This window comes from Nycticebus coucang, chromosome 21 (genome assembly GCF_027406575.1).
Source record: "Nycticebus coucang isolate mNycCou1 chromosome 21, mNycCou1.pri, whole genome shotgun sequence".
Classification (NCBI taxonomy): Eukaryota; Metazoa; Chordata; class Mammalia; order Primates; family Lorisidae; genus Nycticebus; species Nycticebus coucang.
Window position 1 is genome coordinate 32,283,324 of NC_069800.1, and position 16,415 is coordinate 32,299,738.

The window sequence follows — 16,415 nt, forward strand, 5'->3', positions numbered from 1 at the left end:
TAGTTTTTCTATTTTTAGTAGAGACGAGGTGTGTGTGTGTGTGTCGGGGGTTGGGGTGGTGTCTCACTTTTGCTCAGGCTGGTCTCGAACTGGTGAGGTTAAGCAATGCAACCGCCTCAGCCTCCCAGAGTGCTAGGATTACAGGCGTGAGGCACCGCGCCTGGCCTACCCTTCTTTTGGAATGAAGATGCATATACCAAAATATGCACATTAGAAAATGTCAGTAACAATCACTGTTTTCCAGAAAACAGTGCTTAGTGTGTAGCCAGACTATAGTGCATTATCCCATGTAACCCTCCCAACAATTCTAAAATAGTTTCTATTTTTACCTTTACTTTTAATAGATAAGGAAACTTGGATTAAGAAAGTTGCTTATTGGGCGGCGCCTGTGGCTCAGTCGGTAAGGCGCCGGCCCCATATACCGAGGGTGGCGGGTTCAAACCCGGCCCCGGCCAAACTGCAACCAAAAAATAGCCGGGCGTTGTGGCGGGCGCCTGTAGTCCCAGCTACTCGGGAGGCTGAGGCAAGAGAATCGCTGAAGCCCAGGAGTTGGAGGTTGCTGTGAGCCGTGTGAGGCCACGGCACTCTACCGAGGGTAATAAAGTGAGACTCTGTCTCTACAAAAAAAAAAAAAAAAAAAAAAAAAAAAAAAAGAAAGTTGCTTATTGTAAGAGTATCCAAGATAGTTATGAATCAGTCCATTAATTATTAATATAGATTAATATGCATGTTAACCATAGATATGTTAATATTAGTTAATTTACAATGTTACAAAACATTTTTCTTGTTGAGATGTGTCCAGCTGAATTTGAGTGGTTCTTGCGGTCTCTTCTCTATCTCCCCCACTATTCTCCCAGTGTGATGGCCTACCCACCTTAAAGTTGTACTTAAACTCTTAGTTCAAATAGGTGGGAAAGGGAAAGACCAACGGAAACTGAACGTAAAAATTCTACCCCTGGAAGTTGGTATTCTCTTGCCACTTACGCCTTGGATGGTAAGTTGCGAAGTGCTGCAGTATCACAGTGATTACTGGCACATCTTACCTTTTTGCTAAAAATTCCTGGAGCCTGTATCCAGGCTATATGAAAATTCTGCTTCCCAGTCACTCTCACTTGTCACTTCTATTTGAAGTGCAGAGTTTTGAAAAGAAAATCCTATTCCAAATCCATTATGAATATTTTCTATTCATCAATTGACAAACTCTAGAAATATATTTGCCCTGCCTTATGTCAGACGTGCAATGAAGCGTAGTGTTTATTATTTATATTAAGTTGTTCAGTCTTGGATACAATAAATTTGATCTACTTTCTGTTTCCTGGGATCAGGTGAAATAATGTTAATGTAAAGAAGATAGTTTTGCAAATGAGTCTTATGTAGTCATTAACGGTTGGAAGTTAAAACAAACTAAACAAAGCAATTTCTCCAGGAGTCAAGGAGCATTAACTCTTACAAGAGTAAGCTGTAAGTATTGGCACTAAATCCAAAGGTGGGGCTCGGTGCTCATAGCTCAGTGGTTACGGCGCCGACCACATACAAAGGGGCTGGTGGGTTTGAACCCAGCCGGGCCTGCTAAACAACAGTGACAACTGCAACAAAAAATAGCTGAGCATTGTGGTAGGCACCTGTAGTCCCAGCTACTTGGGAGGCTGAGGCAAGAGAATAGCTTAAGCCCAAGAGTTTGAGGTTGCTGTGAGCTGTAATGCCATGGCATTCTACCAAGGGCGACATAGTGAGACTCTGTCTCAAAAAATAATAAAAATTTAAAAGGTGACAAAGGACCAGGCATGGTGGCTGATGCCTGTAATCTTAGCACACTTTGGAGGCCAAGGTGGGTGGATTGCCTGAGCTCAGGAGTTGAAGACCAGCCTGAGCAAGACTGATGTCCCATCTCTACTAAAAATAGAAAAAGTAGCCTAGCATAGCGGCGGGCACCTGTAGCCCCAGCTACTTGGAAGGCTGAGGCAAGAGGATTGCTCAAGTTCAAGACTTTGAGGTTGCTGGAAGCTACAATGATGCCACAGCACTCTACCCAAAGTTACAGAGTGAGACTCTATCTTAAAAAAAAATTTACGCCTGTAATACCAGCTGCTTGGGAGGCTAAGGCAAGAGAATCGCATAAGCCCAAGAGTTAGAGGTTGCTGTGAGCCGTGTGACGCCACGGCACTCTACCCGAGGGCGGTACAGTGAGACTCTGTCTCTACAAAAAAAAAAAAGTCTAAAAAAAAAATTTAGACTACCCTGAGTAAGTTCAGGACTCTAAAAATAGAAAAATCAACTGGGTGTCATGTAGTTTCTGCTACTCAAGAGGCTTAGTGGGCTGGATGCAGTGGCTCACGCCTGTAATCCTAGCACTCTGGGAGGAACAAGGCAGGTGGATAGCCTGAGCTAGAGATCCCATCTCTGAAAATAGCTGGGTGTTGTGGCAGGCGCCTGTAATTCCAGCTACTGGGGAAGCTGAAGGAAAAGAATCACTTGAACCCAAGAGTTTGAAGTTGCTGTGAGCTATGACACCATAGCACTCCACCAGGGGTGACAAAGTGAGACTCTGTCTTAAAAAAAAAAAAGAGTCTTAGGCAGGAAGATCACTTGAGCTCAGGAGTTTGAGGTAGCTCTGAGCTAGACTGAGGCCATGGCACTTTAGCCTGGGCAACTCTGTATCAAAAACAAAACAAAACAAGGCGGTGCCTGTGGCTCAAAAGAGTAGGGCGCCAGAGGTGCCAGAAGTGGCGGGTTCAAACCCAGCCCCGGCCAAAAACTGCAAAAAAAACAAAAAATTAATTGTGGTGCATATATTGATACCTGGGATAAGATTCTAGGGCTGTCCAAGTTCCTCCATCTACGAAGCAGCAGTGTTGCATCTGTGCCTTTTTTTTTTTTTAAAGTTCTTATTTATTTTTATTTATCTATGGTTTTTCAATTTATTTTCTTTTTTTTTCTTTTTTTTTTTTTTTATTGTTGGGGATTCATTGAGGGTACAATAAGCCAGTTACACTGATTGCAATTGTTAGGTAAAGTCCCTCTTGCAATCATGTCTTGCCCCCATAAAGTGTGACGCACACTAAGGCCCCACCCCCCTCCCTCCATCCCTCTTTCTGCTTCCCCCCCCATAACCTTAATTGTCATTAATTGTCCTCATATCAAAATTGAGTACATAGGATTCATGCTTCTCCATTTTGTGATGCTTTACTAAGAATAATGTCTTCCACTTCCATCCAGGTTAATAGGAAGGATGTAAAGTCTCCATTTTTTTTAATGGCTGAATAGTATTCCATGGTGTACATATACCACAGCTTGTTAATCCATTCCTGCGTTGGTGGACATTTAGGCTGTTTCCATGTCATCTGTGCCTTTCTTTCAGAGTCACATCTTCCTGACTCTTTATCTGCCTTTCCTCCATTTTGAAGGCTTCCTCTGATTATATTGAACCCACCAAGATAATATCCCTAGTTTACATCAGCTGATTGGTAGCCTATTTCTCCTTTGCCATATCACCTAACATATTCACAGCTTCTGGGGATGTTGTTTGGGAGGTGAGTGGGGGTAATATTCTGCCTGCTGAACATGTTGAATACAGTGTTCTAACACAGCAGTATTCTGAGGTGTTTCTCTCAGGATTTAGGAGAGCTGCTGTTAAGACAATCTCACTCTGGGTGGCGCCTGTGGCTCATTGAGTAGGGCGCCGGCCCCATATGCCGCGGGTGGCGGGTTCAAAGCCCCGGCCAAACTGCAACAAAAAAATAGCCAGGTGCTATGGCGGGCACCTGTAGTCCCAGCTACTCGGGAGGCTGAGGCAAAAGAATCGCTTAAGCCCAGGAGCTGGAGGTTGCTGTGAGCTGTGTGATGCCACGGCACTCTACCAAGGGCCATAAAGTGCGACTCTCTCTAAAAAAAAAAAGACAATCTCACTCTGCTGCTCCAGGTTACAGTGCTATGACATCAGCCTAGCTCACAGCAACCTCAAACTCCTGTGCTCAACCATTCTCCTGCCTCAGCCTCCTAAGTAGCTGGGACGATAGGCACCTGACACAACTGGCTAGTTTTTCTATTTTTAGTAGTGATGGGGTCTCACTTTTGCTCAGACTGGTCTCAAATTTATGAGCCCAAACAATCCTCCTGCCTCGGCCTCCAAAGACTGCTAGGATTACAGGCATGAGCCACTGCACCCAGCCTACTTTTTGGAATTTTAAAGTCTATTTTGTGGTTAACATTTATAACTTTTATGAGTATTTGAAAAGAAAATATAGTTTCCAGGGTACAGACTTTGGTCTTTATCAGTTACATACATTTCATAAATCATGCTCTTCATACCTGTTACATTCTTATTTTTTATCACTTAATTGATAGGAACTGGGAGAAGCAAAATAAAATCTTCTATTAATGAGTTTGCTCCCTAATTCTGTTACTTGTGCATAGCTAGTTATATACCTTAATGGGCTTTGCCCTGATTTCACTCTTTTTATATTAATGCCCTTGCTTTCTTTTTGTTTGCACTTTCCTAGTAAATCTTTGTCTATCTTTTTATTTTCAGCTAACTCACTTTGCTTTAGATGTATTTTCTTTTTTACTTTTTTATTATTTTTTTGAGACAGAGCCTTAAGCTGTCACCCTGGGTAGAGTGCCATAGCGTCACAGTTCACAGCAACCTCTAACTCCTGGGCTTAAGCGATTCTCTTGCCTTAGCCTCCCAAGTGGCTGGGATTACAGGTACCCACCACAACGCCCGGATATTTTTTGGTTATAGTTGTCATTATTGTTTCAGGCCCACCCTGGATTTAAACCAGCCAGCTCTGCTGTATGTGGCTGGCACCTTAGCCACTTGAGCTACAGGCGCCGAGCCTTTAGATGTATTTTCTATACAAGTTTGTGATTCCATCTGAAAGTGTTCGTTTCAATAGGTGAGGTTAGCCCATTTATATTTATTACATTTATTAATATGACATACTGAGGTTTAGGTTTACTTCTGTCACAATTAGGCTCTTCATGATGTTGCCTCCAGGTGTGGTGGCATGCACCCGTAGTCTCAGCTACTCAAAACACTGAGGTGGAGGAGTGCTTGAACCCAGGAGTTTGAGTCCAGCCTGGGCAATGTAGTGAGATCCCATGTCTTTAAAAAACATATTTTTTTCATGATATAAGGTTTTCTTGCTTTGCATGTTTCTAAAATTTGTACATAGACTTTTTTAAATTCAGGTATGACAAGATGATAGAGACAACTACCTTTGAAAGAATTTATTACTTACATTTCCCAAGAGTAAGGGGCACGGATACACACCAGGCCTTCTAAGGAAGCATCAACATCAGTCAAAGGGCAAAGGAATGAGTGAAAAGCCTACACCAGAGCTTTTATTGCTGTACTGGTGGAAAGTTGTTTAGGTAGGGACATCCCCCATTGGGCAGGAAGTGAAAAGACAGATGTCAGGGTTTGTGCTTGGACGGTCTGTAATGTCGCTTTATGTGCTCACAAAAGCTAGATTGCAGGGGACAGCTAAACAGCTTTGGTTGCTAGTTTGGTACTGTGATTAATGGATGCCAAATAGACAAATATAGAATCTAAGAAGACATGAAATAGTTTCTTCCGATAATTTAGGCATTTATCCTCTTTAGCCATTTATCATCTTTTCTATCATTTTATATAATAGCCTTAACCTTTGACGTTTGTCTTTTTTTCTTTGAACGATGAATTAGTATATTTCTTCTCTTACATGTCTACCATTTTATCTTTCATTATTTTTGCTCTTCTATTTCTAAACATTTTTCTTTATTAACTTACTTTTGTAAACTTGCGTAGAGAAATATACTTTATTTTAGTTGGTTGATAAGTATGGGTTGACATTTGTGAAATATGCCTTCTTTTTTTTTTTTAATGTGATTTTTAATAATATAAGTACAAAATTTTATTTCTTTATACAACTGTCACGGGATTTGGATCAAACCACTAGAATTTATTTAAAAAACAAAATAAAACAATGATATAAAAATTGCAGGGCGGTGCCTGTGGCTCAGTCGGTGGGGCGCCGGCCCCATATACCGAGGGTGGCGGGTTCAAACCCGGCCCCGGCCAAACTGCAACCAAAAAAATAGCTGGGCGTTGTGGCGGGCGCCTGTAGTCCCAGCTACTCGGGAGGCTGAGGCAAGAGAATCGCTTAAGCCCAGGAGTTGGAGGTTGCTGTGAGCTGTGTGAGGCCACGGCACTCCACCGAGGGCCATAAAGTGAGACTCTGTCTCTACAAAAAAAAAAAAAAAAAAAATTGCAAGAAGGTCTGAATCCAAAGTATTTCCTCTAATAGTACCAAATACCACAAGGTACAGATTATCAAACAAATGTGTACAAATTTTAAATACAAATACAATAGGGCTGGGTTTCAAAGGAAAACAAACAAAAAGCAGGTCCTCATCAGGATTTCATTAACGTATACACATGACAATGGAAGGTCTAACTTCTTTTGTACTATTCATGCCTTCCAGGCCCCTCTAGCTGCCCTGTGTCAAACAGGAAACTCTCACAGGTACAAATGAGGCATGATGTAAGGTTCTAACATATAAAAATCATGCTAAGATTTGGGCTTTTCTTGATTTTTGGTTTCCAAACATTCCTGCTTCCTTCTCTGTTTCCCCAAGTACATCTCAAAACTACTCTTGATCTGAGAAAGGGATTCGGCAGCCAGAACACCTTTAAGCAGCATAGCCCTGTGACAATATTGGTGGGAGAAGGGAAGCAATGAAATAGGATGCACCATCACCAAAGATTTCCTTTGATGCTGCAGTGCTCTGTTTAAGCCAGGAGTAGAAAGCACAGTCACCTCAGAGCTTGGTTCATACCAAATTTAAAAGCAAACCTGAAGTGCTCAGCTGCCTTCTTTCCAACTTTGAAAAAAAAGTCAAGTTCTTTGGGAATATGTGCAGCTGGGGACGGTAACATTCTCTTTATTTTACTTTTCTTGACATTATTAAAGGCCATGACGTTCTTAAAAGATTAGAATCCTAATATAATGATTCCTTTTTGAGGTACAATACCGTGATATGCACTAATAGATGATTTGGAGTTTTCGGAACAGACCAGAGGAAGGGAGAAATGACAAATCTGTATCTTCCACGTGCGGTTGCTGGTGGAGGCTTTTGTTATTAAATTATATATACAGAAATTTACAGGATAAATTAAAATCTAAGAGATTTAAAGAGTTAAATACACATAATTGAAATACACATTCATACACACAAATAAACCTACATGAGAATTGAGTACTATTTTTTGCAATTTACTTGTATGTGGAATGCTGAACATGGTCTATCTGCTCACCAGGGGAACCCAGAAGCTGATCCCAAGAATCATGCAGGGTGAAGTTTATCCACAACCACCAAGCAACTAAGCAGCAGCATTAAGATACCAGCTCTTGGTGTTGCAGACCAAATATTCTGGGTCAGCTCAGAACTTATGTAGGTTCAACTGGTGGCGCTGACAGTTTTACCCAAACCATTTCAAGGTATTTTTGCTGTCAGCACTTACATAACATGTTGGCCTCTAGTGAGACTACCAATGATTACAATAAAATTTGAGACATGGACACCTGTATAGTAGGAATTAGAATAAAGCCCCTATTCAGTTCATCTAAACCATCTCAATAACTATCACGGGAATGAGTTTATTACCTCCCACCCAGGTCACTTCAAATTGAAAGGCTTTGTATTTTCAGTCAACTGGCATCCTCTCATAATCTTTTCCATTACATTTCAAACTGTAAGACAGGTAAGGCAAATGGTCAGTGACGGGTCTGGAGGTCCAACAGCAACGGTGCAGGATAAGGTTTCTGTCTCGGGATTCTTTGCCATCACAGTCCAGGCATGATGTAAGCAATGTTGTCTAGTGTGTTTGACAAGACCTGTTTGGGACAGCCATTCAGCTCAGGTAGTTGTGTGGTCAGACATGCCAAGGGGCCAAGTGCACAGATGATGGAATCCAGAAGCATCAACTGCCAGACACAGCCACCATGCCCTCTGTTTCCTGCAGGTGGTGTCCAGTGAGGCTGAGGGACTCTCCTAACAGCTGAAGATGAGCAGCAACATCAATGGGCTCTGTCTTGGGAGCTTTGGCTGGCAAGGCTGGCAACGGCATGGTGGTGGATGGAGACTTCTTTTGGGGTGACAATACTGCAGAAGAAGCTTTTAGTTTCATGGAACCCTCTGAACTAGATGCTTTTCTTTTCACAGTTGTAGCTTCTGCTTTATTCTGTTTGTGCTGTAGATACTGAGCTTTTTGCTTCCAAATCTTTTTTATTTGAGACGGTGTCTCCCTCTGTCGCCCTGGGTGCCGTGGCATCATAGCTCACAGCAACCTCAAACTCTTGGGTTTAAGTGATCCTCTTGCCTCAGCCACCCCTGTAACTGGGACTACACCTATGTGCCACTAGCCTGCCTAGTTTTCATTTTATTTTTTTAAGTAGAGACAGGGTGTCCCTCTTACTGGTCTCCAACTCCAAGCAATCTCAATATGCCTTACTTCTATTAATAGATTTATCAGATTTAAGCATCTTTTAACTTCCATCCTACCCTTTAAAGATAACATCATTTTTATATCACCATTTACTTTCTCCTTCCTTCTTGTTTGTTTCCTGATTTTTTTTGAAATGAAGATTTTATATTTAGTTGTGTTCTATGGCAATAATCACATTTATTTTGGTTTTGATTTTTGGTTAAATGTTTGATATATATTGCCAGTTTTTAAAAAAATTTTCCATACATCTTCTGATTTGCTAAAAGTTGTATTTTAGTAGATTCTCTCCAATAATAGTTCACATTTTCTAAGTTCTTGTATGTTAGAAAGTGTTTGCTGGATTAATACATAAATTGACAGTTTGGCCAGCAGCCCAGTACCATCTGAATCCTCTCACCAAGTAGGGGAAATTCTGGCTTTATTGATCCTACTACTCGGAAGTAGAAGTAAAAATCTTCATAGCATCCTATTAAAGGGAAATGTAACAGCTTTTTCCAATTAGATGTTTCTGGATCAGATTTTTTTTTTTTTTTTTTGAAACAGAGTCTTACTTTGTTGCCCTTGCCAGAGTAACATGGCATCATAGTTCACAGCAACCTCAAACTACTAGGCTCAACTGATCCTCTTGCCTCAGCCTCCCAAGTAGCTGAGACTACAGGTGCCTGCCATAAGACCACGCTATTTTCTAGAGACGGGGTCTCGCTCTTGCTCGGGTTGATCTTAAACTCCTGAACTCAGGCAGTCCACGCTTGTGGCCTCCCAAAGTGCTAGGAGGTGTACGAGCCACCACGTACAGCTTTCGGATCAGACTTTTCTTTTGAATTCAGCAATCAAAGAAACACCATGAAGAATGCTTTTTTTCCTCTTCTTCCTTTCTCGCTCTTTCTTTTTTTGCTTTTCTAATGTGTGCAGTAGCACTTTCTTGTGGTCCCCTGTGTGGCAGTGTTTATTCTTTAGGCCTATTCTAATACAAGGTTTTATAAATTGCTTCTGGTAGGCTCAGTGCCTGTGGCTCAAGCTGCTGTGGTGTAAGGTGCCAGACACATACACCTTAGCTGGCAGGTTTGAATCCAGCCCAGGCCCGCCAAACAACAATGATGGCTGCAACCAAAAAAATAGCCAGGAGTTGTGGCGGTCACCTGTAGTCCTAGATACTAGGGAGGCAGAGGCAGGAGAATCACTTGAGCCCAGGAGTTGGAGGTTGCAATGAGCTGTGACGCTATGGCAGTCTACCCAGGGCGACAGCTTGAGGCTCTGTCTCCAAAAAAAAAAAAGGAAGAAAGAAATTGCTCCTGGAAGCTTACCCTCTTGGGTTCACCAGACTTCTAACAATTCTGTAAAGTAACCAAAATCCTTTCAAAACACTTTCCCTGCTTCATTAATCAATTGCTATTATTTGCTACAAAAAGTCCACAAACCATAACCTACGGTTCAAAAGAGGTCTATTATTAAATGGTTAAAAAAAAAAAAGAGAATATTTTGTATTTGTGACATATGAAAATATTATGAAATTCAAATTTTTTGATTTTTTTTTTTTTTTTGCGGTTTGGCTGGGGCTGGGCCTGAACCCACCACCTCCTGCGTATGGGGCCAGTGCCCTACCCCTTTGAGCCACAGGCACCACCCAAAATTCAAATTTTAATGTCCATAAATAAAGTTTTACTGGAACACTGACATGCTCATTTGTTTGTCTGAATACATCATGATAGACATTGGATATGTAACATTAAGAAATAGTCATAAAAATAAGGTTAAAAATTTAACTATAAATAATTTTTAATCATAACATTTAGATAAAATAATTTATTCTTAGCCTTTGGAGAATTTATAAAAAATTAAGTGTCCATCGACCCACGAATGGACTAGCAAATTGTGGTACATGTATACCATGGAATATTATGCAGCCTTAAAGAAAGATGGAGACTTTACCTCTTTCATGTTTACATGGATGGAGCTGGGAACATATTCTTCTTAGCAAAGTATCTCAGGAGTGGAAGAAAAAGTATCCAATGTACTCAGCTCTACTATGAAGCTAAATTATAGCTTTCACATGAAGGCTATAACCCAACTATAGCACAAGACTATGGGAAAAGGGCCAAGGAAGGGGAAGGGAGGGGGGAGGTTTTGGTGGAGGGAGGGTAATGGGTGGGGCCACACCTATGGTGCATCTTAGAATGGGTACAGGCGAAACTTACTAAATGCAAATGTCTACATACAGTAACTAAGAAAATGCCATGAAGGCTACATTGAACAGTTTGATGAGAATATTTCAGATTGTATATGAAACCTGCACATTGTACCCCTTGATTGCACTAATCTACACAGCTATGACTTAACAATAAAAATAAATAAATTAAAAAAAAATTAACGTATGATTTTATGACTTCTTAGATTAGTTTATTATAATCAACAATTTTTTGCCTATGACAGCAATTGTGGGGCATCATTTCTTCAGAGAACAGTGTATATATACACATACATATGTATACATTTTGCATATCTTCACTATTTTTTTATTTTTTTTAAATGCAGTGTGCTTGCGAACATATCTTTGTTCTTGTGATGGCTTTAAACTACTGATAAACCCAGGAGAACCTGACTTGGTAAAGTCATTTTACATAGTTTGAAGCTGGAAAAGCTTTGGGCCTTTTTTCAAGAGGTAACCTTGGTCATTTAGTGATCCAATGAAGTTTTCAAAATCAGCAACCTAAGGAAAACATCAAGAGTTAGCTTATTAAATAATATGCCAAAATATGACTTTTAAAATTAACCACAGGGCAGTGTCTGTGGCTCAAAGGAGTAGGGCGCCAGCCCCATATACCAGAGGTGGTGGGTTCAAACCCAGCCCCGGCCAAAAAAAAAAACCTGAATATTATACAACTGTCAAGTTGCATGGAAAAGTACAATTATCTGTACTTCTTACAGAGCCAAGTGCCTACATTTGAAAGCTCTGGATTCTATAATTAATGCCAAAATAAATTAAGAACTCCAGTATGCAGAGAACCTTTATATTTGTCTTAGGTTAGTTTAAAAACAAAAATTAACATTTTGAAATTAAGCAGGCTATTTCCCATAATGTATAACATCACATATTACATTGATTTTCATAGCACTTTGAAGTAGGAATAGCAGGTAGAATCATTTCACAGATGAGGAAGCTAAGGTTAAGATGACTTGCCCACAAGAGACTTTTAGAAAAACGTGGTGACTGAGTCTTGCTATAATAGTTCCCTCTATCGAGATGCTGAAAAACCTTTTGAGAAGAGGTTAAATAAAAAAAAAAACTATTTTGTTCTACTACACATTAATAAGGACCCCCTGAAATTATTTATTTATTATTATTTTTTTTTTTGTAGAGACGGAGTCTCACTTTACCACCTTCAGTAGAGTGCCATGATGTCACAGGACTCACAGCAACCTCTAGCTCTTGGGCTTCCGCGATTCTCCTGCCTCAGCCTTCCGAGCAGCTGGGACTACAGATGCCCGTCACAACGCCCGGCTATTTTTTGGTTGCAGTTCAGCCGGGGCTGGGTTTGAACCCACTACCCTTGGCATATGGGGCCGGCGCCCTACTCACTGAGCCACACACAGGCGCCACTCCCCCCCACCCCGAAATTATTTTTAAAAAATTATTAAGTATTTAGTTTATCATACCTGAAGGTTTAGCTCTTTGGCAATCTGCCGAAGTTGATGAAGTTGAAATAAATTGTTATAAGTTCTTTCAGCAATGTTGTTAAGAGCAGAAATAAATCTTTTGGCTGCTGACCTGTTGCTCATTCCAGAACCATGCTGGGATCGCTCAAAATCTAGGTTCCCAAATTCATCAGAGTAAGTTCCTAGCATGCTTAAAGGGAAGGGAAGAAAAAATTATCCAATGTGGCACAGCTATAGAAATTTTTGTCCTGGACTTCCAGGTTATAAGAAAAAAAAAAAAAAAAAGAAAGAATCAGCCAGATCCATGCTCCTTCTTTTGTTCCCTTGCCATCTCTGTGGTGTCACCCTGTCCATATGGTCTAAGATGCTTCATTAGAAAGGGCAAATGCTGGGTGTACCCATTTCTTCTATAGCATATCACAGAAATTACACATATCATGTTTGCTTATGGATCATTGGCCAACACCTAGATACAAGGAAGGCTAGGAAATGTTATCTTTATTCTGGACAGCGAAGTACTCAACCACATTTTATTCTGGAAAAATGGAATGCAGATACTAAGAAATGAGGGTATATGTAGCAGTCTCTGTCCCACAGTGGGAGAAAACATTTTGTAAACTCTATTATTGCTGACATTTATGAGATATTTTGATGACATGGTTACAATGTTTTATTTTTTTATTAGTTCAAGTAAAGTAAAACAATTATTAAACACTTCCAACATATTCGCATAAAAAAATAGAAACAGCCACAAGGCTCACTTAGCAAAAATGTAAATGTGTTTATTGAATGGCTAATCTGAAATTCACTATGGTATGGACTCTTTGGGGATAAATATTTTAGACAGTTATCACTTTTAAGAAACTTCTAAATTTGAGACAACAAATGCATAAAAACACAATGTTGACAATATACAACATAAATACCTGTAACATTCTTTTTGATTCATGGATAAACAGTTGGTAATCATTAATTGTTAATAATTTTACTTATAATGAGGCAATTGCTTTGGGGCCAGCAACAAAAAATTAAGATATGTCAATTCTAGACTGTTTAAAGCTTCCAAAGACAGCCCATATAACCTCACAGTTGCTGGCAAATTCTAACACATTAAATTAAGAAAGGTTCCTCTTTTTCCATAGGCTGCTTATATGGGTAGAAAAGAACCCCAAGACCTTCAGGAGACATGGGTCCCCTTCTACTCTTATGCATAGTTCTAGAGGCAGCAGAGCTGCCTCCACGGACAAGCCAGACCAGCCTAGGGACAAAGAGGCAACTAAGTCAAGTCTCTCCCTATGAATAAAGGGAGAAAAGGATCTGCACTCAGAGAATCTAGACAAGTTACACAGAGAGCACTGAGGATTAGGCCCTGGAAATTCTTTGAAAAGTGTACTTATTTGGATCTGAGATTTGTAGGTTTTTGAAACTCTGAATTTATGGTATGAGTCAGAAAAGGGGTGATCTGCTCAGTCTCATCTTAATATCATCATCAAAGCTAAAACTACTGATGGTGAACAGTGTTTACTGAATGTCCACCAATGTGTCAGAACCATATATGTCACTTTATATAGCATCACTGCATGACTCCTAAGAGCACAATCCTTTGAAGTGTGTTTAACACAAGACCAAGAAGCAGTATGTAAGTTGCCATGGCAGCTGCAGGCTGGACTCTAAGGCCCTTGCTTGTTCACCTGTGTTGCACCACTTTATTCACAATCAAAAGGGAACGACTGGGCAAAGCTACCTTGTTCTGACAGCAAGCAAGCCCCAGAATCAGCAGCTATTAGGGGGGAAAGAAAACCCATCCACCTTTGAAGAAACAGAAATTACTTAACAAAATAATGTATAATAATTTCATCTTAATATATTTTTTTTAGCTTTGGAAAAGTAGATTCCTAACATATATATTTTAAGTGCTGTGAGAACATATTAAGTAAGCTAATTTATAAGCTGATAAATTGATACATTTGCAGAAATGAGAAGCTCTTTAAGTACTAATACAGAATGATCTTCAATATTCATTTTTAGTGAAAACACAAGATATAGAATGTATATGTTACCATTTGTCTATAAAGGGGAAAAAAGAATATACAGATACATATTTGTGATGTGTATTTTATATCTGAAAATCACACAAGAAATTGGCAGTATTTGTTGCCACTGGCCAGTAAAAAGAACTGAGTAGCTACTAAACAGGGTAGGAGGAAACTTCTTTAATATATATACATACATACGTATATATATATATATATATATTTTTTTTTTTTTTTGGCCGGGGCTGGGTTTGAACCCACCACCTCCGGCATATGGGGCCGGCGCCCTACTCCTTTGAGCCACAGGTGCCACCCTTTACTATATATTTTCTGAACTTTGGAATTTTGAAACATGAATATATGAACCTATTCAAAAAAATTTTAGCTAGAAAATAAAGCCTACATAAGATAACCAGCTTTTACTTTTACCAATTAAGAAAACTATGTCTAAGGCAGACATATACATTCGGTTTAAATATATATTTTTTCCTTTTTACCTTCTAGGAATCATGATCTACCAAATGACAGAAAATGCATAAGACATAACTAAGTAATATTTATCAAAGTCCTAATGTATTATTTACTCTTGAACCTAGAAATGTCACTTCTGAGAATTTATCATACAGACATACAACAAATCGACATATAAACTATCTTATATAGAATATTACTCATTGTAGCATTGTTTGTAATAGCAAAAGAAGGGGAAAGATTCATGTATCTAATAGTAGGAGATTGATTGAATATACTACAGTGTAGCTACACAATAGAAAACTATGTAGGAAAGGAAATCTTTTTTTTTTTTTTTCCAGTTGTTGGCCGGGGCCAGGTTTGAACCCACCATTTCCGGTATATGGGGCCAGCGCCCTACTCACTGAGCCACAGGCACTACCATAAAAAAGGAAATCTTTATATCCTAAGGAAAGATGTCTGTACATATTGCTAAATTCAAAAGTGGCACAAAGTAGTATAAATAGTATGCTACTGAACAAGGTCGTGAAAAGGGCTCAGTGTGCTGCCGCCATTTCTTCTGCCTTGGGTCTCTGGGCTTTTCTCAGAGCTTCCAAAGGTGCCATGTTGACACAGAGCATCCAGAGGTTCCAAACCTCTGTCGTCTGTAGGAGTCACTATGAGGAGGGTCCCGGGAAGAATTTGCCATTTTCAGTGGAAAATAAGTGGTGGTTACTAGCTATGATGACTTTGTACTTTGGATCTGGATTTGCTGCACCTTTCTTTATAGTAAGACACCAACTGCTTAAGAAGTAAAGATGTTTTAATTCATCCATTTAACAGATATGAAAAGCATTTTAAGAGATGTAGTCTCTTTGAAAAATGGCTCAACTCTTGAAGTCAATAGCATACTATTTGAGTTTGTAAATAAATATAAGATATGACTGTGTAATGTCTCTTTTCTGAAATGAGTGTGACAGTTGAATGTTTGCTTACTTTATCATTTGGGTATTAAGAACTGTGTGTGATTTAGCTTGTTTCATAGTATTAACTACTGAGATTTTATTTAAATTGAGATGTCTAGGTCAGGACTTTGTTGGTAATTTATCTTATAAAAGAGAAAGACAAATTGGAAAAAAAATAGTGTGCTATTTATGGAAAAGTAATTGGTAGAGGGGAAGAGGGGTGATAAAACAGGATGGAAGCAAGTCTTCTCAAAACCTTACAATGATTTTGTGACTATATTACCCACTCAAAAATAGTTTTTGAATATAACCATTATTTATGCGGTCAGAAATATTTTAAACCCAGAAAGCATACTTTGATCAGAGGAAAATAAGTGATTCAAATAAAAGTAATTTATTGGTCTAATTAAATATATACTAGGAATAGCACTTATGGCTGGGCACAGTGGCTCATGCCTGTAATGCTAGCTCTCTGGGAGGCTAAGGTGGGTAGATCACTTAAGCTCAGAAATTCAAGACCAGCCTGAGGAAGACCAAGATTCTTTCTCTACTAGAAATAGAAAAATGAACTGGGTGTTGTGGCAGGCATCTGCATCCCCAGCTACTCAGGAGGCTAAGGCAAGAGAATCGCTTGAGTCCAGGAGTTTGAGGTTGTTGTGCGTGATAAGGCCAAGGCACTCTACCCCCAAAAACTTAAATTTTAAAAAATCAGCATTTATAATTTTAATCTTACCTATATTTCATAATTTCAACTATATCCTCAGCATCTTCTTTCATTGCTTCCTCTCTCAATTCCAACCTTGCTCGTGCCTTTGAAAGAAAACA

General features: G+C 39.5%; 2 protein-coding genes across 2 annotated transcripts in view; one reads left to right on the forward strand and one right to left on the reverse strand.

The window, feature by feature from the left end:
* Positions 1 to 10,873: 10,873 nt before the first annotated feature.
* The window catches only part of MCM8 (minichromosome maintenance 8 homologous recombination repair factor), a 53,531-nt gene continuing 47,989 nt past the window's right edge, over positions 10,874 to 16,415 (reverse strand). Inside the window, exons 17-19 of the mRNA XM_053573401.1 lie at positions 16,324 to 16,400; positions 12,143 to 12,332; positions 10,874 to 11,195 (exon numbers count right to left, since the gene is read on the reverse strand). Of these exons, the coding sequence (XP_053429376.1) occupies positions 11,103 to 11,195; positions 12,143 to 12,332; positions 16,324 to 16,400 (360 nt within the window). The 3' untranslated portion in view covers positions 10,874 to 11,102. The remainder of the gene's footprint in view (positions 11,196 to 12,142; positions 12,333 to 16,323; positions 16,401 to 16,415) is intronic.
* Positions 14,841 to 15,458, forward strand: LOC128573306 (cytochrome c oxidase subunit 7C, mitochondrial-like). Its single transcript, XM_053573400.1, has one exon. It carries the CDS (start codon positions 15,154 to 15,156, stop codon positions 15,439 to 15,441), a length of 288 nt encoding a protein of 95 aa, XP_053429375.1. The 5' UTR covers positions 14,841 to 15,153; the 3' UTR covers positions 15,442 to 15,458.

What these genes read in the sequence shown, in the direction of transcription:
- LOC128573306 (XM_053573400.1), top strand. Translation starts at nt 15,154, where the DNA reads ATGCTACTGAACAAGGTCGTGAAAAGGGCTCAGTGTGCTGCCGCCATT.